Source organism: Aquarana catesbeiana, linkage group LG07 (assembly GCF_042186555.1).
Source record: "Aquarana catesbeiana isolate 2022-GZ linkage group LG07, ASM4218655v1, whole genome shotgun sequence".
NCBI classification, from domain to species: Eukaryota; Metazoa; Chordata; class Amphibia; order Anura; family Ranidae; genus Aquarana; species Aquarana catesbeiana.
Genome location: NC_133330.1, coordinates 257,722,510 through 257,744,772, shown reverse-complemented (window position 1 = coordinate 257,744,772; position 22,263 = coordinate 257,722,510). Strand labels below are relative to the sequence as shown.

Sequence of the window (22,263 nt, the reverse complement as noted above, 5' to 3'; positions counted from 1 at the left end):
ACTCACAAACCAACATACACTATATTACCAAAAGTATTGGGACACCTGCCTTTACACGCACATGAACTAATGGCATCCCAGTCTTAGTCCGTAGGGTTCAATATAGAGTTGCCCCCCCCCTGCAGCTATAACAGCTTCAACTCTTCTGGGAAGGCTGTACACAAGGTTTAGGAGTGTGTCTATGGGAATGTTTCTTCCAGAAGCGCCTTTGTGAAGTCAGGCACTGATGTAGAAGAGAAGGCCTGGCTTGCAGTCCCTGCTCCAATTCATCCCAGAAGTGTTCTATTGGTTTGAGGTCAGGACTCTGTACAGGCCAGTCAAGTTCCTCTACCCCAAACTCACCCATCCATGTCTTTATGGATCTTGCTTTGTGCAGTGGTCCAAATCATTTGGTGGGGGGGGGATTATGGTGTGGGGTTGTTTTTCAGGGGCTGAGCTTGGCACCTTGGTTCCAGTGAAGGGAACTCTTAAGGTGTCAGCATACCAGGGCATTTTGGACAATTTTCTGCTCCCAACTTTGTGGGAACAGTTTGGGGATGGCCCCTTCCTGTTCCAACATGACTGCACACCAGTGCAGAAAGCAAGATCCATAAAGACATGGATGAGCAAGTTTGGGGTAGAAAAACTTCACTGGCCTGCACAGAGTCCTGACCTAAACCCGATCTAATTCATCCCAAATATTTTCTATCAGGTATGGTCAGGACTCTGTGCAGGCCAGTCAAGTTCCTCTACCCCAAACTCGCTCATCCAGGTTTTCTTTATGGACCTTGCTTTGTGCACTGGTGCGCAGTCATGTTGGAACAGGAAGGGGCCATCCCCATACTGTTCCCACAAAGTCGGGAGCAAAAACTGTCCAAAATGTCTTGGTATGATGCTGACGCCTTAAGAGTTCCCTTCACTGGAACCAAGGTGCCAAGCTCAACCCCTGAAAAACAACCCCACACCATAATCCCCCCTCCACCAAATGATTTGGACCAGGGCACAAAGCAAGGTCCATAACGACATGGATGAGCGAGTTTGGGTCTAGGAACTTGACTGGCCTGCACAGAGTCCTGACCTCAACCTGATAGAACACTTCTGGGATGAATTAGAGCAGGGACTACGAGCCAGGCCTTCTCATCCACAGCGTCTGACCTCACAAATGCGCTTCTGGATGAATAAATCTATGGAAATGTTTGACCACACGTAAACCCTGTGGACAGCCTTCCCAGAAGAGTTGAAGCTGTTATAGCTGCAAAGGGTGGGCCAACTCAATATTGAACCCTACGGACTAAGACTAGGATGCCATTAAAGCTTATGTGCATGTAAAGGCAGGTGTCACAAGACTTTTGGTAATATGGTGTAAGTACAAGCTTGTCTGAAAAAATTTACAGCCTCAAGCCTCCAGCACTTAAGTGTTTCTTGAAGGTATAGGTCCTCTGGCTCCAAGAAAGAAGGCAAGTTCTTCAAAATGCATTAGCGTTTTGGACCCAGGTTGTCCCTCTGCGTAATGTGAGGCTGGAAGTTTTTTCTGACAAACTTGTACTTATGTTGGTTTTTGAGTATTAGGGATGCACCGAAATTTCGGCCACCGAAACATATCGGCCGAAAATGGCCCTTTTGGCAAAAAGCCGAAAGAGAATTTTTGCCGATACCGAAAGGGGCGGGGCCTGGACAGGGCTCCGCCCCCGCTGCCGCCTATCAGGGGGGCTTCCTATATTGTAGAAGAGAGGAGAGCCGCCACCTGTTTGATTACAGCGCCGGGAACATCACAGCTTTCATTTCAATAGCTGTGTGTTCCCCGCTGCGTGCCGTCACATACAGCCCCTCCCCCTTGTCCGGGCACTTTGATAGACAGATCACCCGTCCCACTGGCTATTCTACTGGGGACACAGGCTGCACTACCGGGGACACAGGCTGGCTGCATCTGACGGGCACTGGTGAGGCTGCATTGATCTCTTGTATCATGTCTGCAGTCTCTGACCATCTCCTGTACCATGTCTGCAGTCTCTGACCATCTCCTGTACCATGTCTGCAGTCTCTGACCATCTCCTGTACCATGTCTGCAGTCTCTGACCATCTCCTGTACCATGTCTGCAGTCTCTGACCATCTCCTGTACCATGTCTCCAGTCTCTGACCATCTCCTGTACCGTGTCCCCAGTCTCTGACCATCTCCTGTACCGTGTTCCCAGTCTCTGACCATCTCCTGTACCGTGTTCCCAGTCTCTGACCATCTCCTGTACCGTGTTCCCAGTCTCTGACCATCTCCTGTACCGTGTTCCCAGTCTCTGACCATCTCCTGTACCGTGTTCCCAGTCTCTGACCATCTCCTGTACCATGTCTGCAGTCTCTGACCATCTCCTGTACCATGTCTGCAGTCTCTGACCATCTCCTGTTCCATGTCTGCAGTCTCTGACCATCTCCTGTACCATGTCTGCAGTCTCTAACCATCTCCTGTACCATGTCTGCAGTCTCTGACCATCTCCTGTTCCATGTCTGCAGTCTCTGACCATCTCCTGTACCATGTCTGCAGTCTCTGACCATCTCCTGTACCATGTCTGCAGTCTCTGACCATCTCCTGTACCATGTCTCCAGTCTCTGACCATCTCCTGTACCGTGTCCCCAGTCTCTGACCATCTCCTGTACCGTGTCCCCAGTCTCTGACCATCTCCTGTACCGTGTTCCCAGTCTCTGACCATCTCCTGTACCGTGTTCCCAGTCTCTGACCATCTCCTGTACCGTGTTCCCAGTCTCTGACCATCTCCTGTACCGTGTTCCCAGTCTCTGACCATCTCCTGTTCCATGTCTGCAGTCTCTGACCATCTCCTGTACCATGTCTGCAGTCTCTAACCATCTCCTGTACCATGTCTGCAGTCTCTAACCATCTCCTGTACCATGTCTGCAGTCTCTGACCATCTCCTGTACCATGTCTGCAGTCTCTAACCATCTCCTGTACCATGTCTGCAGTCTCTGACCATCTCCTGTTCCATGTCTGCAGTCTCTGACCATCTCCTGTACCATGTCTGCAGTCTCTGACCATCTCCTGTACCATGTCTGCAGTCTCTGACCATCTCCTGTACCATGTCTCCAGTCTCTGACCATCTCCTGTACCGTGTCCCCAGTCTCTGACCATCTCCTGTACCGTGTTCCCAGTCTCTGACCATCTCCTGTACCGTGTTCCCAGTCTCTGACCATCTCCTGTACCGTGTTCCCAGTCTCTGACCATCTCCTGTTCCATGTCTGCAGTCTCTGACCATCTCCTGTACCATGTCTGCAGTCTCTAACCATCTCCTGTACCATGTCTGCAGTCTCTGACCATCTCCTGTTCCATGTCTGCAGTCTCTGACCATCTCCTGTACCATGTCTGCAGTCTCCAACCATCTCCTGTACCATGTCTGCAGTCTCTAACCATCTCCTGTACCATGTCTGCAGTCTCTGACCATCTCCTGTACCATGTCTGCAGTCTCTGACCATCTCCTGTACCATGTCTGCAGTCTCTGACCATCTCCTGTACCATGTCCGCAGTCTCTGACCATCTCCTGTACCATGTCCGCAGTCTCTGACCATCTCCTGTACCGTGTCCGCAGTCTCTGACCATCTCCTGTACCGTGTCCCCAGTCTCTGACCATCTCCTGTACCGTGTCCCCAGTCTCTGACCATCTCCTGTACCGTGTTCCCAGTCTCTGACCATCTCCTGTACCGTGTCCCCAGTCTCTGACCATCTCCTGTACCGTGTTCCCAGTCTCTGACCATCTCCTGTACCGTGTTCCCAGTCTCTGACCATCTCCTGTACCGTGTTCCCAGTCTCTGACCATCTCCTGTACCGTGTTCCCAGTCTCTGACCATCTCCTGTACCATGTCTGCAGTCTCTGACCATCTCCTGTACCATGTCTGCAGTCTCTAACCATCTCCTGTACCATGTCTGCAGTCTCTGACCATCTCCTGTACCATGTCTGCAGTCTCTGACCATCTCCTGTACCATGTCTGCAGTCTCTGACCATCTCCTGTACCATGTCTGCAGTCTCTGACCATCTCCTGTACCATGTCTGCAGTCTCTGACCATCTCCTGTACCATGTCTGCAGTCTCTGACCATCTCCTGTACCATGTCTGCAGTCTCTGACCATCTCCTGTACCATGTTCCCAGTCTCTGACCATCTCCTGTACCATGTTCCCAGTCTCTGACCATCTCCTGTACCATGTTCCCAGTCTCTGACCATCTCCTGTACCATGTTCCCAGTCTCTGACCATCTCCTGTATAAAAATATTTTTAAAAACAGTCACTTTCGGTATCAAGGAAGATTTATTTTCTGTATCGGTTTCGGCACCAAAAAACCCATTCAGTGCATCCCTAGTGAGTATATCACTTATTACTTTTTTATGCTGATAAAGGATTTTTGAGGATAATGCACTAGGCTGGTGCACCCTCGGTTTGTTCTATGGTTTCAGTTTGTCCAGATTACCCCAGTCTTGTGAGGGCAAGGAATCATGGCATCTCTGTGCAAGCCAGGATGGGAGTGTAGAAACAACGATTGAGAACCATGTCTAAGTGCAGGAGGTTGTTTGTTTGGATTACCCAAAATACTCCAGCCTGCCTAATGGCAAATCAGTACGTCTATGTCTCAGAACACATGGATATTACTAGCTTATACTGCTTGTATTCACCAAGTGTTTTCAGCATACAGTAATTACTCATCTACCAATATTTAAAACCGCAATTCTTCTAACCTGGCGTGCAAGCTTTTATTAAAGATTGGGGATAAATTCTAAATATCTTAAGAAGTATGGCACATTACATACCAATATTTTGAGCGTTTGTAATATTTGCACTGAAATCTGATTTTTTTTTTCCATATACTATCAGTAAAATAGTACGGCGTGCTATAGCATTTTATGCCATCTTCTTCTCCCCTGTAAATCATAACATACAAAGGTGCAATAAACATGCCATAGGATGTATAAGATACAGGGACCCTTCTAGAGAAACACAAAGTCGTAAACACAGTCTCAGAACAACGTTAAATATAACTCAGTAGCACTGGGACTTGTATACTTCACTTTCCAGCTGTCACCCACAGACTTACTGTCTGATCTTGTCATTCCTTGGTCCAAACTTAGGCGCAGAAGGTCCCCTCCTGGCAAGAAAGAATATCGAGTCAGTGATATATCATGTGACTGCATCTAACGACCACAGCAAGTGCATTGCAGTGCAGGGAAACAGCACGCAAACACATAATATTAATAATAACAACAACAATCTGGATTTCTTTATTTTTATCTAAATTACGGCCAAAAAAAAATATCACTAAGATATTGTGTAGTACTTTATAGAGAACGCACAGCAGCTTACGTTCAAAGTACAAGGTATTATTTGGTCAAAAGCCAGTTAGGCTTCCCTCACACACGCCATCAAAAAGTACATAGTGACACATAAAAAAAAAAAAAAAAAAAGAAAGAGATAACAGTGGAGAACTCAAGATAAACCTCAAAAATCACAATATCAACAGTGTCCTTAACAGAATCACTTGTGGCACGCGTTTACATACCAACCATGCGTTTACCTCAAAATATTATATTGTGTGCAAAACATACAGAGCTATACAAAAACAAACAACCCACAAATTAATATATAGTGTCCAAAATACTGGTTTAAGAACACAAAAGTCCTTTTTGCATTCAAAATATACAAACAGCAATACTCCTGCGCAAACGTGAATGGGCCCAATAGAAACTGTTCCACCATGTCTGTGTGGATGTTCCTTGATAGCCTTGCTGCCCTCTAGGACTGGGGTTGTCCTTACAGCACTGCAGAAATGAATAATAAAAAAAGATCTAATCAAATAAATCAATAAAAATCTAATCAAACAGGTGATAAATGCGCTCTTCCAGCCACAGAGTGTGGCTGAATACTCCCAGACTGCCTGGAACCCCCAGTGTGGGGGGGACCTAGCCTTGATTCCTGCTGGCTGACACATTTCAAAGAAAAGTCCTTCTTCAGAGACAAACTATTTATGGTTGCCCCAACCATTAGTAGTTTGACTCTGAAGAAAAAAGGACTTTCCTTCAAAATGCGTCAGCCAGCAGGAACCAAGGCTAGGTCCCCCCCACAGTAGTGGTTCCAGGTGGTCTGGAAGTGTAAAGCCACACGTTGTGGCTGGAAGAGCCTATTTATCACCTGTTTGTGAGTAGATTTTAATTACCATTTTTTAAAAAATATTTGTTGGATAATTCACTAGGCCAGCGTGCCCTCTTTCTTTTATGCATTCAAAAGATGCCCGACACTCTTCACCGTGCCTTTCACCACTTAAGGACCAGCCTCGTTTTGGAATTTAGGTGTTTACATGTTCAAAACTGTTTTTTTTCCTAGAAAATTACTTAGAACCCCCAAAGATTATATATTGTTTTTTTTTCTAACACCCTAGAGAATAAAATGGCGGTCATTGCAATACTTTTTTTTCACACCTTATTTGCGCAGTGGTCTTACAAGCGTGCTTTTTTTGGAAAAAATTAAATTTTTTGAATAAAAAAATAAGACAACAGTAAAGTTAGCCCAATTTGTTTTTATATTGTGAAAGATAATGTTACGCCGAGTAAATTGATACCCAACATGTCACGCTTCAAAATTGCGCCCGCTCGTGGAATGGCGTCAAACTTTTACCCTCAAAAATCTCCATAGGCGACGTTTAAAAAATTCTACAGGTTACATGTTTTGCGTTACAGAGGAGGTCTAGGGCTAGAATTATTGAGGCAATACCTCACATGTGTGGTTTGACCACCGTTTTCATGTGCAGGCGCTACTCACGTGTGCGTTCGTTTCTGTGCGCGAGCTCATCGGGACGGGGGGGGGGGGGGGGTTTAAAAAAAAATTTTTAATTTATTTTACATGATTTTATTTATTTAAAAAAAAAATTGTGTCACTTTTATACCGATTACAAGGAATGTAAACATCCCTTGTAATAGAAAAAAGCATGACAGAACCTCTTAAATATGATATCTGGGGTCAAAAAGACCTCAGATCTCATATTTACACTAAAATGCAATTAAAAAAAAAAAAAAAAAAAGTCATTTAAAAAAAATGACGTTGAAAAAAAAATGTGCCTTTAAGACGTATGGGCGGAAGTGACGTTTTGACGTCACTTCCGCCCTGCAATGTCATGGAGACGAGTGGGCACCATCTTAGCCTCACTCATCTCTAGGCACAGCAAGGAGACAGGCGCGATCGCCTCCGCCGCTAACGACGGCTCCGCTAAGCGGCAGAGGGCATCGGATTGCGGCGGGAGGGGGGGCCCGCCACCGATAAAAGTGATCTCGCGGTGAATCCGCCACAGAGACCACTTTTAGCTGAAAACTGACCACCGCACGAAAACGGGGATACCGGGGTTATGGCAGCTAGCTGCTGCCATAACAACGATATCCGCCGCCAAACTTAGGACGTACATCAGCGTGCGGCGGTTGGCAAGTGGTTAAATAATCTTCCATGCACTGTACATACCACCATGATGGACCCCACTATTCGTATAAACAGGAGGTCAAACAACATTCTCTCAAGATACTCCTATCAGGGCTCTTGGTAACCTCTTTGGAAGGGTGGTTAAGATTCACCTTTTCTTTACAGATACCTCCAAACCGGGGCAATCCATAAAGCAGAGGAAAAACTCCATAGTGTAAAGAACACTTAATTTTTATTAAAAATAAACTTACAGTCTTCAATAGATAAATGGACACCAGGCATTCGATAGTGATGGAAATCCAAGATGGCATGTTTACCAGCGTGATGACGTCACAGTGCATCTGCCACCTGAGGCATTTTGTCCTCCCAGACTTTCTCAAAAGTCAGGAGAACCAAGCTTAAGAGAGCCAAGGCACAGATGATCGCCATGGCAACAAATAAACATGGTGATCGCCTGTGCCTTGGCTCTCTTAAGCGTGTGAAAGTTCGGGAGGATGCAGAGCTTCAGGTGGGAGGAGCCGCTGTGACGTGCCTCATGTCAGAAACACCCGAGATGCTATCTTGGTTTTTTAATCACTATTGAATATTGCAAGTGTATTTTTAGCCTTTTTTAAATAAAAATGAAGTGTTTTTTCTCTGGTTTATGGATTATCCTAGATCAGAGGTATCTGTAACCAAAACAGCCCTTCCAGTGAGGTTACCAATAGCCCTGATAGGAGTATCTGGAGACCACGTTTACTATACTGAAGGACTGTTTGTTTAAATATAAGGACTCATTTTTGCTGGTAGTTAGAATCTTTAATATTTGCAAACAAAATTAAGGTTTCCTATTTAGAATAATAACCTGTCAGGTTACTAAAACAGCGATATCAGAACTGATTCAACCATACAGTTTGTAGTGTACATATTTGCAAAACAATGGGATAAAGGCATATTCCTGAACTTTGTCTTATCTCATGGTTACTGTGATATTGTGTAAATGCATCAATGCAGTGCATGTTATCTCAGTTTGCAGAGCTTGGATTCATTGAATGAGTTTACCAAAAATGTAAATAATGCAGAATATATAGCCACATGCTACATAACTAAGCTCTATTTCATGCTGAATAAACTAAATGATTAATGTATCTTAAATAGAAAACTATCTTTAGATAGATTTTTACTCCAAAAGCATTTTATTAAAATAAATTTGATTTAAATCGAAAACTGATCTTTTTTTTTTAAATCATCGATTTATATCCACCCTGTAGGTAAGTATCCATTTTCATACAAGTTGTTCTCATTTCTTCCAAGTGTGCTTGCATGATTAAATAAAAAAATAATACTGAAAAGAAAGAACTGCTTGTATTTGTCGTGTATCCACAGCAACCATCATTTAAATTCTGGCTGCTGTCCTGTTATAATAGAGAATAATTTAATGCTATAAAAACACAGCTACTCCACGTACATCTAACAGCTCAAATAAACATACCTGGATGCAACAACCAAAATGTTAATATATCAGATGCTGTGCATAGAAAAGAAGACCGGCAGATGGGCACAGCAAGTGGCAAAACGTTTTATATCTTAATGCAGGGAATGCAAGTACACAGTGAGGAACCAGGCACAGCACAATCAGAAATGCACTGGATGCAAAAATTCTTCCGCAATGGTAGTCCATTATACAGGTGAGTAGAGCTGCACAATTAATCGTAAAAAAATCGTGATCTGGATTCACCTCCCCTGAGATCTCTCCTGCAGAGTTTGCTGATTCTTTCATATAAACAAGTGGAGAGACTTTCTGCTCACTCAGCTGTCAAAAGAAAGCATGGGGCAGTCTGCCAAGTCTTTTAACTTGAAACATTGTAACTAAGCTTCCTTCTTAGATCAAAGAGAAAGAACTTCTGAGTAAATAAATAATCAGGCAGTCTGCCAAGTTTTTAAACAACGTGTAACTGCAGGAAGTTTAACCATTTAAAGTCTAAAACTTTTTCTGACACTTCTTTCTTAAGTTAAAATCAATATTTTTTGCTAGAAAATTACTTGGAACCCACAAACATTATATATATTTTAGCAGAGACCCTAGGGAATAAAATGGCAATTGCTGCAATATTTTATGTCACACTGTATTTGCCCAGCGGTCTTTCAAATGCAATTTTTTGGGAAAATATACACTTCAATGAAAAAAAAAAAAAAGGAACAGTAAAGTTAGCCCAATTTTTTTGTTTTAATGTGAAAGATGATGTTACGCCGTGAGAATCGTGATCTATCTTCTAAGCAAAAAAATCTTGATTCTCATTTTAGCCAGAATCGTGCAGCTCTACAGGTAAATATGAAAAAGTTTCTTTAACATTTTTACAGAAACTGTTTATGTAGCGGCAGAATCAATTTAAAGCCTAACTCCACATTTAATGTCCTTTTAAATACTAAAAGCTGGCCCAATCTATTTACTGCAGTTGTGCTTACTGGGCGGGCTGTATAAAGCCTGAGGGGAGATATATATATATATATATATATATATAGATAGATAGATAGATAGATAGATAGATAGATAGATAGATAGATAGATAGATAGATAGATAGATAGATGATACACACACATCGCTGTGTTCCAGCAGGGACTTCCCGTCTCACTTCTGGGACAAAGTAGACTTGGGCTGAGCGCTGCTTAACCATCACAGGGAGCTTTTTATTCTGTGAACATATACAAAGCTCCCTCTAATTGGCCGAGTTGGAGTTTGTGACATCATCCACCTGCCTCTCCGTCTCAGCCAATCAGAAGACGCTTTGTATTTCTTTACAGAATACAAAGCTTCCCCTGAATGGCTAAGCAGTGCTCAGTCTGACTCTATTTTGTCCCGGCGGTGGATGTGAAGTCCTCATCCCACTGCCGAAACACAGCGCTGTATACTGTATGTTGCTGAGACTACATACAGTAATACAGCGTATCCAGCAAGCGCATCTGTTAGTGCAGTAAATAGTTCATCTGGGCCTGCCTGGCCCAAACAAACTATTTAGAGGGACAATACATGTGGAGTTAGGCATTAAATCCCTTGTTAACAATCATTCTGTCATCCACAAAACTAGAAAGTGGCTAAAAGATCATTTATTCTATGATTTCACCACTGACTTACAGAAAAAAATCTTCTTCCTCATCAGAGTCCTCTTCTAACAAATTCCGCTGTGGGAAAAGGGGAAAAAAAAAAAAAAGGATTATTATAAGCCAAGAAAGCGAAGAAACTATGTCTAAAACAAACATTCAGAAGATGGGTACATTGAAATTTTGAGTCTATGAATTGGTCACGGGACAGTAGGCACCACGGACCCAAGAAGGTGATAGGAAAGAAGAGACTGTACAAGGACTGGACTGAACAATGCTGAAATAAACTGCTGTAGCAGCATAGGCGTTATACACAATGGTTTAGTGGTCAGCAGTTCACATCCCAGCCTGGACACTATCTGCATGAAGCTTGTATGTCCTCCTTGTGCATGTGTGGGTTTCCTCCAGGTACTCCGATTTCCTCCCACTCTCCAAAAGACATGCTGGAGATTAGTTGGCAGGGACTGATGTGAATGTACAGTGTGTAAAAATAGTCTATGTATATGACTGTAATATATGAATACATTTGGAGCCCATAGAAAACCTCTCCAAGCTGTGATAAGCACCATTAGGCTCCATGCACACTAGTGTATTTTTAAAAGCTGAAAAAAAAAAAAAAACGCACGCAAAAAAACGCTGGATGAAAAATGCTGATAACAGCGTTTTGTTCCAGCTTGTAGTAGCGTTTTAGTAGCTTTTAGGAGTGTTAGCGTTTTTACAGTACATGAAGGGAAAAAAATGCTAGAAAAAAGCTGTTAGTATTTTAATAGTGTTTTATTAACGTTTAGCAATTTTTTGGGCTGGAAAAATGCTCCCAAAAACTCTAGAAAAACTATTTTTTTCTGCTCCTAAATGGTGAAGCTTGAAAAAATGCTTCTAGCATAAAATAGTGTTCACACACATAGGATAACACTATTAGCTTCCAGAAGCAGAAAACAAATGCTCATAATAGCTTCTAGTAGTGTGCATGGAGCCTAAATACCACAGCAGCTAATATAAAAATCATTTATATATACCAGTGGTCTCCAAACTGTGGCCTGGGGGGCAGATGAGGCCCTTTGCTTGCTTTTAACCTGCCCTTGGGGCACTATTTCATCTACAGATACCAACAATGAAGGGGCACAATCCTCCCAATGACACCAATATTGGGGCAAAATTCCTCCCAGTGACACCAATATTGGGGCAAAATTCCTCCCAGTGACACCAACGACAGGGCACAATTCTTCTCAATGACACCAAAGATGGGGTATCGTTTTTTCCCATTGACATCAACACCTTTTCCACTCTCAATGGCCATGGTCTGGCTCCCTTAAAGTCTGAAGGACAGTAAACTGGCCCTTTGTTTACAAAGTTTGGAGATCCCTGGTATACACGGTTTAAAAGAAAGCATCAAAGGTCAGCCAGGGATTAATGGTACAAATGTCACTTGAAGACCACAAAATCCACGACATGATATAAAAGTTAACAAAAGTATTTCCCCTCCACACCCTGTTCCAAATACTTCCAAAGCTCCTCTCATCTTCATCATTATTCGCTTCCTGGCTCTACAACTTTCAGTATTGGAATATTTCACTTCATCTGTAGTCAGGCTTCTGTATATTCTACAAAACTGCTTCTGTAAATGCTGCCAGTTCAAGATAAAGCCAATACAAATGGGCATTCCTTTGTGCTGTCAGCACTGCATGCCGCAAACTACATTAACTGCCAATAGGTTATTTTATTATCTGTTCTCCAAATTTAATGTCAAAATAGTCTATTTCATATCCATTTATTCTTTATTTAATGTCAAACTATATCCGTGCTCATTGTGTACAATATCGCTATAATATATATATTACTTACTTAAAGCCTACTAAATGCCAAAAGCAAACCATGGGGGGTTATTTACGAAAGGCAAATCCACTTTGCACTACAATTGCAAAGTGCGCTTGAAATTGTAGTGAAAGTGCACTTGGAAGTGCAAATCGCTGTAAATCTGAGGGGTAGATCTAAATTGAGGGGAAGCTCTGCTGATTTTTATTATCCAATCATGTACAAGCTAAAATGCTGTTTTTTATTTTCCTTGCACGTCCCTCTCGGATCTACAGCGACTGCATTTCCAAGGGCACTTTCAGTGCAATTTCAAGTGCACTTTGCACTTGTAGTGCAAAGTGGAATTGCCTTTCGTAAATAACCCCCTATGTGTCACAAAACACATTTCACACAACTCTGCAATAGATCAAACAGCCTATCAAGTCCATAATGGAACCAGATGGCCTGGCACATTACACCCTTTATTTTTTTTTAGCTCTATATGACACAATTCGGGCTCCCACAGACAACTGGTATCAAAAGGTATTTTGGTAAAGCTGGAATAATTCAGCAAAATAGCCAATGGTCATTAAATTCCTGCAAAAGGACACTAAAGCCAAAGGATAAGGCATTTTGCAATATGTGCCGTGCGGCATAGACAAAGCATAAGATCAGCCCAATTACTATTTTCACATCATGGGACATTGTTCTGGGTTCAAGCATATGACCGCATTCTCCTTCCTCCTGATTTTAGGCAACACTTCTTTGATACAAATGCAAAGTTTTATTAACAGAGTGTATTGACCCACAGAAAATAAATGTCAGTGCACTGTAGCCAGGGCAATGAGAGAGACATTCTGACTGGTTGCACAGGTTTTTTTTTACCCTACTAAAACAGCCCATTTATATTATTATCTGACTGGTGGCTATAAGTGCACTTTGCACAGGTTTTTTACCCTATTAAAACAGCCCATATAAGCCATTAAACGGAGCCGTGCTAAACAAGTGAAAATAAAAAATAAAATGTGATATATAATTAGTCCATATAACACAAATAATGAATGAATGAATGAATGATTTATAAAGCGCTGCAAATGCGAACTGAATCGCCTCAAGGCGCTGGATGCATTCTCTGATGTCCAGTTCTCAGAAAAGGAAGGTCTTTAGTTTTTTTCTGAAGGCCTGGTGGTTTTCTTCCATGCGGATGTTGGTAGGAAGAGCGTTCCATAGTCGAGGTCCTTGGACTGCGAATCTTCGTTCTCCCTTTGCTTTGTAGCGGTATTTGGGAATGGTAAGGAGGTTTTGGTTAGCTGATCGAAGACTGCGATTCGGTGTATAGTGTTTTATTTTCTCGCGGAGATATGGTGGGGCGTTTCCTTGTACGCATTTGTGGGTGAGGCAGAGGGTCTTGAATGTGATCCGTTTCTTCACCGTTAGCCAGTGTAGGCTCTTTAGGGAGGGGGAGATGGATTCCCAGGGTTTTTTTCCTGTTAACAGCCTTGCCGCCGTGTTTTGGATGAGTTGTAAGCGCGCAAGCTGATATTGGGGTAGTCCTACGTAGAGCGAATTTGCGTAGTCGAGTCGGGAATTGATGATTGTTCCCACAACTGCCGCTTTGTCCTCTTCTGGGATGAAGGGGATGAGTCTACGTAGTTGGCGGAGGAGATGGTGGGATCCGCTCACCACTGATCCTATTTGTGCATCCATTGTCATTCCTGAGTCAAAAATGACTCAGAGACTCTTGGCTTATGCACAAATAAGTGTGCATAAATCTTGAAGTAGCTTTCAACACCACCATAGACTTGTGAACCTCCATCACATGAAGTGCGTGCTTACTGGAAGGCAAGCTATCATAAGCTTGTGGCTATCAACCCAGCCAGGGCCTTTCTCCAGGAGGTATTGAAATAGCAGCTCACAGACCGATACTTGGTATGATAGGGCAGGAACACTCACCACTCGACCAGGAAGATTCAGTTCTTCAATAATCTTGGACGTGGACCAGGTATTACCCATAAAAGGAAAAGAGCTCACATGTGCAAATCGTACCACACAGTTTAATTAAAAAAAAAAAGTTGCACTTACAGGAAGTGAATAATAAAACATCAAGGTTAAAAGCCAGCCGACTAGCGAACACCTGTCCACTCGGAATCGCAACGTGATGAAGTCAGCATGCCACTCCTTCCGACGCGCGTTTCATCACAATCTGAGGTCGTCCTGGGGCACGGGCGACGCACTGACTCATCGCGTTATGTAGTGTACAAAGGAAACCATGCCTCGATCTGAGTCTCAGGTTGGGGAACCTAATCCTCCATATTAGGAGACTGGTAGAGTAGTCAATACGACACTATCACCAGTATTAAAAATTGTTTTACGAGAATGAGAATAAAAAAAACGGAAAGATTAACCACTTGACGTCCGCGCTATAGCCGAATGACGGCCACAGCGTGGACCTGAATTTCCGGCCTCCTCTGTGTACGCACCCCACGCGCGCTGTGATCGAGTCACTGAGACTCGGGTGATCACAGATCCGAGTAAGGGGCCGGTCCCAGCCCCTTACAATGTGATCAGCTGTCAGCCAATGACAGCTGATCACATGACGTAAACAAAAGCTTGGTAATCGTTTTTTTTTTCTCCTCACGCTGAGAGCGTGAAGAGAAAAAAAGCCGATCTCCGGCTTATCTGCAAGGGACATTGGTCCCGAAGAGGAAGAGGCAATTATGCCTCATCTGTCCCCACCAGTACCCCCTGCCAGTGCCCAGCAGTGCCACCTATCAATGCCCACATGTGCCACCTATCAATGCCCACCAGTGGTGCCAATCAGTGCCACCTAGCAGTGCTGCCTATCAGTGTAACCGATCAGTGCCCATTATTGCCGCCATCACTGCCACCCATTGGTGCCCATCAGTGCCGCCTCAGCAGCGTACATCAATGAAGGAGAAAAATTACCTGTTTGCAAAATTTTATAACAAAATAAAAACAAATGTTTTTTTTTTTTTTTTTTTTTTTTTAAACTCGGTCTTTTTAAATTTTTTTGAACAAAAAATAAAAACCGCAGAGGTGATCAAATACCACCAAAAGAAAGCTCTATTTGTGGGGAAAAAATGATAAAAATTTCATTTGGGTGCAGTGTAGCATGATCACGCAATTGTCATTCAAAGTGCATCAGCGCTGAAAGCTGAAAATTAGTCTGCACAGGAGGGGGGTTTAAGTGCCCAGTATGCAAGTGGTTAAACAAGAAATTGATCAGACCAGATGGTATTAGGATAATACCTAGACAGCTTCTCACCACCCCAAGGAAGTAACAGGGGCCAAGCAGTCGTATCCAGATCAATCCTTACCTCCTCTAATTATCAACTGCTACCATATCAAACTTTTAAAGAGACCCTTATGGCTTGCGGGCATATCATTTAACACTTATTGGTCTATCAAGACCTAAAAAGTAAAAATGGTAAATACCCACATTCCCCCAATGGGGGCACAGTCTCCCGATGTAAGCCAAACTGAAAGCTTGTGGACAAAGGAAAGACTCAACAGTGACCCCCAGAGGTAAAAATGGGCTTTGAGTCATATGTCTTAAAACTCCAGAATGATCACAACACTAAATGCACTAAACACTAAAGCCAGAATCCACACACATTGGGCAATATGCTCAATAGGTCAAACACAGCATTCTAACCACTAATACTATATAACTCTATTGTATAACCATAAGGCACACAATATAGGGGCCCAACTACAAAGTTTAATAGATTATTATTTTCTTTTTAAAAGGGGACCCTTCTAGAGTTCCTGGTCTGGTTATCAACAAAGAAAACCAATCAGTCCATCTAAAAAAGAAGAATGTGCACAATACACCTAAACTGATAGTGCCAACAGCCCACATCATTATCCAACATAACCAACCAAAGTACAACATATAAACCTTGATTGTTACACTAGAAGGTAACCTAGCAAAGCAAAGTACATACCCAATGGGATATCGCTTATCTGGAGACCTATGTTAAAAATAACATGGTTCCAGAAGCCTTAGATGGGAGGTCAGTCCCCAAAAGGGCGAAATACAGCTTGAAGATTGGTATAAGTATTTTAATGAGGCAGGAGTAAAGTTCCTAGTGGAAAGGAAGAGTTTGAAACTTTCACAATTGGATGAGGAAATTAAGGCTTTTAAAGAAAAACTTAGTCCGCTTAAAGATAGCAATGAGCATAAGGATAAGTCACAATCCCTTTTAAAACTATTAGAAAAAGAGGATAGAGAACAAAAGAAAAAGTACAATAGGGATTTGACTGACTACCAGGGGGAGGGTTGTCTTTGAATGTCAGAAGAAACTCCTGGCTGAACAGTCAAATGCGGCCAACACAGAATAGAAATGGAGGTGGTGCCACATACAGATATGAGTAGGGATTACGGACCTGTGGGGACACAGTCAACCCCAAGGAATCCTCAAGGGGGCCACCAAGGGCCAACTGTGAGAGGAAGACAGGAAGACAAGGATCCTATCAGTCCCCATACAGGATGTCGGGTGGTGGGAGAGGTGGGCCGCCATTTAATTACTCCCAGGTACCTTTGCAGCGTCCCCAGAGACCAGGCCAGAGTTCAGGTGGGGGTCGAGGTCCTCCTTAGCCCAACTCGGGATACAACCAAGGGCGTTTTCCCCATGGACGTGCTCAGGGACAATACGCTAATGGGGGTGGAGGGGCACTCCACCGTATCGTGGTCCAGGTCAGGTTAACAATAAAGACTATGGATATGGTTCTAACTATGGGCCCAGGCCAAGTCATTTTGACCCACCATGCCCAACAGATGGAGGGAATGGACTATGACAATAATATTACCACTCAGAATTATAGGTATAGGTTTTGTGGAAACTGGTCCGACCAATCAAGATTACCAAATTTGGGGTTTTCACAGGCCCAGTCAGGGTACCAAGTGACCAGGCGATCAAAGAGAGGAACAAGAGGGCGGAGGCTGGTACGGTCAAAAAAGAAAAATTACGTAGTTGGGGCAGGGATATTTAATTTAAGTAATACAGTGTTGACAGATTCAGAGAAACTTGTGCTTGACAAAGGACTTAAACATGCACCTCCTCATTACGACTTATTCTGTGCAACACAAAAAAAGTTGATAAAGAAACATTGGAACATTTTGGGTAATGATCAGGTTTTAAACACCGTTTTGCCTCACTTAGGGATAGAGTGGCCCCTAACATTTTTAATCCTCTGTCAATAAAGAGGTTTCTTTCAGTACCTCACAGGTTTTTACCAGTGCAGGAGATGTCGTGTGTGCTCCCTGAATGGATGCATATATAGGAGAACCCAAGTGTTTACTTCAACTAGCACTTCCATAGAATTTGAAATAAAACCTGTTAACCTGCTTCAGTGCCCTTGTGGGCTTCAATATGTGGACAGGACTAAGCGCCCCCTCCAGGTCAGATTGAACGAACATTACAAATATCAAAAACGATTTCCCAAAACATTCGGACCCCTCAAAGACAATATTTTTTGGGAATAGATAAATACCGCCCACCATTGGAGTAATGAAAATGTCTTGGATACACAGGATTAAGATTTACGTTCTATTTGTGCTGAATGTGGATGTAGACGTAAATGGATTTATTGACGATTCCTAACTTTTGTCTTTGTGGAGTAACCAAAATTGCCACGATGTGAGTCTTTGGTGGCAATACCTATAGAGAGGGGATTCAACCATACCTCCCCATATGCCAAGGCGGGGGGGGGGGTCCCTTGCTTTGCTTGGTCGCCTTCTAGTGTAACAATCAAGGTTTATATGTTGTACTTTGGTTGGTTATGTTGGATAATGATGTGGGCTGTTGGCACTATCAGTTTAGGTATATTGTGCACATTCTTCTTTTTAAGATGGACAGATTGGTTTTCTTTGTTGATAACCAGACCAGGAACTCTAGAAGGGTTCCCTTTTAAAAAGAAAATAATCATCTATTAAACTTTATAGTTAGGCCCCTATATTGTGTGCCTTATGGTTATACAATACAGTTATATAATTTTAGGGGTTAGAATGCTGTGTTTGACCTATTGGGCATATTGCCCAATGTGTGTGGATTCTGGCTTTAGTGTTTAGTGCATTTAGTGTTGTGATCATTCTGGAGTTTTAAGACATATATGACACAATACCTATGTTTACCTCTGGGGGGTCACTGTTGAGTCGATTTCCTTTGTCCACAAGCCTTCAGTTTGGCTTACATCTGGGAGATGGTGCCCCCAATTGGAGAAATGTGTGCATTTACCATTTTTACTTTTTAGGTCTTGATAGACCAATAAGTGTTAAATGATATGCCTGCAAGCTATAAGGGTCTCTTTAAAATTTTGATATGGTAGTAACTGATAATTAGAGGAGGCAAGGATTGATCATCTGGATACGACTGCTTGGCCCCTGTTACTTCCTTGGGGTGGTGAGAAGTTGCCTAGGTATTATCATAATACCGTCTGGTCTGATCAATTTCTTGTTTAACCTTTACGTTTTTTATTGTTCTCATCCTCTTAAAACTATTTTTAATAATGGTGATAGTGGCGTATTGGCTACTCTACCAGTCTCCTATATAGAGGATTAGGTTCCCCAACCTGAGACTCAGATCAAGGTGTGGTTTCCTTTGTACACTACATAACGCGATGAGTCAGTGTGTCGCCTGTGCCCCAGGACGACATCAGATCGTGACAAAACACGCGTTGGGAGGAGTGGCGTGCTGACATCATCTCGTTGCGATTCCGACTGGACGGGTGTTCGCGAGCTGGCCGGCTTTTAACTTTGATGTTTTATTATTCACTTCCTGTAAGTGCAACTTTTTTGTTTTAATTAAACTGATACGTTTGACACTATGGTGAGCTCCTTTCCTTTTATGGATAATGCCTGGTCCACGTCCAAGATTATTGAATAACTGAATCTTCCTGGTCAAGTGAAGAGTGTTCCTGGCCTATCATACCAAGTATCAGTCTGTGAGCTGCTATTCCAATACCTCCTGGATAAAGGCCCTGGCTGGATTGATAGCCACAAGCTTATGATAGCTTGCCTTCTGGTAAGCACGCACTTCATGTGGTGGAGGTTCACGAGTCTATGGTGGTGTTGAAAGCTACATCAAGATTTATGCACACTTATTTGTGTTATATGGACTAATTATATATCACGTTTTTTGTTTTTCACTTGTTTAGCGCGGCTCCGCTTAACTATTATTTTCTTCCTTGTGTGTATCTAACTTTGAGCTGCTGCTTGTTTGTATTTATTACATATTACTTAGTGCGGTATTCTCCTATTTTTGTACATGCATACTATTAACTTAAAATTTGGAAGAAACAAGGAATTTGCTCAACAGCAAGATGTCTAATTTCTTGTTTTAGGTTGTGCCTGATAGCAGCAAGTATCTGATCGATTTCTACTGGCAAATCTTCAGTCCAACTACCATAAACAGCAGTGAATATTCCTTGGGTTCAAGACTGGGTTCACACCTATGCGAATTGGATGCGGGTTTCTCTGCATTCAATTCGCATAGCAGGAGATTGTGACTGACTCTCTATGGAGCCGGTTCACACATCTCTGCAGCGGCTCCGGTGCAAATTGCATAGGAGCTCTGTGCGTCTTTTGTCCGTTTCAGGTCCGAATTCAGCCCAAAATTCGGGCTGGAATGGTGAATGGAGACGCACGGATTCCTGCTGTGAGCCGCTGCGATCTCTAATGTGAACCCAGCCTGAATGTCTAAGGCAGGGGTCTCCAAACATTCTAAACAAAGGGCCAGTTTACTGTCCTTCAGACTTTAGTTGGGCCAGGCTGTGGTCAGTGGGAGACAGACCCACTCTAAATGGGAGTAAAAAGATTTCATAGTGCCTGTGGTCAGAAGGAGTAATAGTGTCCCATCATTGTTGCCAGTGGAAGGAACGGTGCCCCGCGGCTGGCGTCGGCAGGACCAACGGTGCCCCGCGGCTGGCGTCGGCAGGACCAACGGTGCCCCGCGGCTGGCGTCGGCAGGACCAACGGTGCCCCGCGGCTGGCGTCGGCAGGACCAACGGTGCCCCGCGGCTGGCGTCGGCAGGCCCAACGGTGCCCCGCGGCTGGCGTCGGCAGGCCCAACGGTGCCCCGCGGCTGGCGTCGGCAGGCCCAACGGTGCCCCGCGGCTGGCGTCGGCAGGCCCAACGGTGCCCCGCGGCTGGCGTCGGCAGGCCCAACGGTGCCCCGCGGCTGGCGTCGGCAGGCCCAACGGTGCCCCGCGGCTGGCTTCTGCAGGCCCAACGGTGCCCCGCGGCTGGCGTCTGCAGGCCCAACGGTGCCCCGCGGCTGGCGTCTGCAGGCCCAACAGTGCCCCACGGCTGGCGTCTGCAGGCCCAACAGTGCCCCACGTCCAAGTCTCCCAACAGTGCCCCACGGCTGGCGTCTGCAGGCCCAACAGTGCCCCACGTCCAAGTCTCCCAACAGTGCCCCACAGCTGGCGTCTGCAGGCCCAACAGTGCCCCACGTCCAAGTCTCCCAACAGTGCCCCACGGCTGGCGCCTGCAGGCCCAACAGTGCCCCACGGCTGGCGCCTGCAGGACCAACAGTGCCCCACGGCTGGCGCCTGCAGGACCAACAGTGCCCCACGGCTGGCGCCTGCAGGACCAACAGTGCCCCACGGCTGGCGCCTGCAGGACAAATAGTGCACCATCATTGGTGTCAGTGAGAAGAATAGTGCCTCATATCAGTGGGAGAAACAGTACCCCAAGGGCTGCATAAAGGAAAGCAAAGGGCCGCAGTTTTGAGATCCCTGGTTTTCAGCACTCTTTCTCAACCAGGGTGCTGTGGAAACCTAGGGTTCTTCTAGGTATGAACAATTTCTGATTCTCAAAAAGATAAGCACTAACACTAATGATCTTTTTTGCTATCTGGGAAATTCTTCCTACCGACCACCAATGTATGGGGAGCATTCTTCCCTCTGACCACCAATGTATGGGGAGCATTCATCCTGGTAACCACCAATGTAAGGGGAGCATTCTTCCCGCTGACCACCACGCTAATGTACTGTGAGTTGCAGATATAGTAATTAGTGACAGGGGATCCCTGGGACCTGAACGATACCCCAATTGTGTTAAAAAGTTTCCATCTCTACCCGCTGCAAAGCCAAAGACATCCTAGACAAGGAGTTAAAGAATTGCCATAGTAAATTCCTAAAATCCCCAGTTAAACACACCCAAAATATGAACTGGATAACATTACTAATATAAATTGCTTTTATGTTGAGTTGGCACCACCCAAAACACAGCTGTATTTGCCAATTCTAGCCACCAAAATGAACATGCATTAAAAACAAAAAAATGACTGCCCCATCTGGGACAAGGCTTCATGGAAATATTTATAAAAGTGTGCTACTTTACTTGGTAAACATATTATTTTACAGGTCATCCAGCTTGTAAAATCCAGATGCAAATCCAGTACTAGCAAAGTGAACATACTGTCTCTACAATCCTGTGAAAAACATAGGATAGCAATGCAGGCGGTTCACAATTTTTAACAGTACATTTTTCAGGTCAGCTGACTAGCTAGTTCATCAGATATTACCAGTAATGTTCTACCAGCATGAAAATTTATATATTTAGATAGAGAGATATCTATATATATATATATATATATATATATATATATATAAAAGCTGCTTGCTACTATTACCAGCTAAATGCACAGAAAGTTCACAGAATTGCTAGCTTCTTTATGGTTAAGTCTTGCAAATAGAAAGTATTACTGTTTTATCTTGTTAAACTCTGTCACAATGAAGTGTGATCAGGCTGATATAATTTAGCTAAAAAAAAAAACCTTACCCAAGGCCCAAGCGTTTTTACAATGCAAAAGGAACTCGCACTGCAATCCTCACCTTCCCCTTGGCACCATCTACTGCGGAGTTACTGTTCTGCCCAGTGCTGTTGGTCTTCTTCTTGTATGAATGATGCATAGCAACTTTTGCCCCGGTTCACACAG

At 43.8% G+C, this 22,263-nt stretch overlaps 1 protein-coding gene across 3 annotated transcripts in view; it reads right to left on the bottom strand.

Annotated features, from left to right (window-relative positions):
- Positions 1-22,263, bottom strand: part of VAMP4 (vesicle associated membrane protein 4) — a 77,090-nt gene that overhangs the window by 35,748 nt on the left and 19,079 nt on the right. For all 3 annotated transcript variants that reach the window (XM_073593233.1, XM_073593234.1, XM_073593235.1), the window contains exons 3-4: positions 10,542-10,588; positions 5,063-5,113 (exon numbers count right to left, since the gene is read on the bottom strand). In XM_073593233.1, the coding sequence (XP_073449334.1) occupies positions 5,063-5,113; positions 10,542-10,588 (98 nt within the window). The remainder of the gene's footprint in view (positions 1-5,062; positions 5,114-10,541; positions 10,589-22,263) is intronic.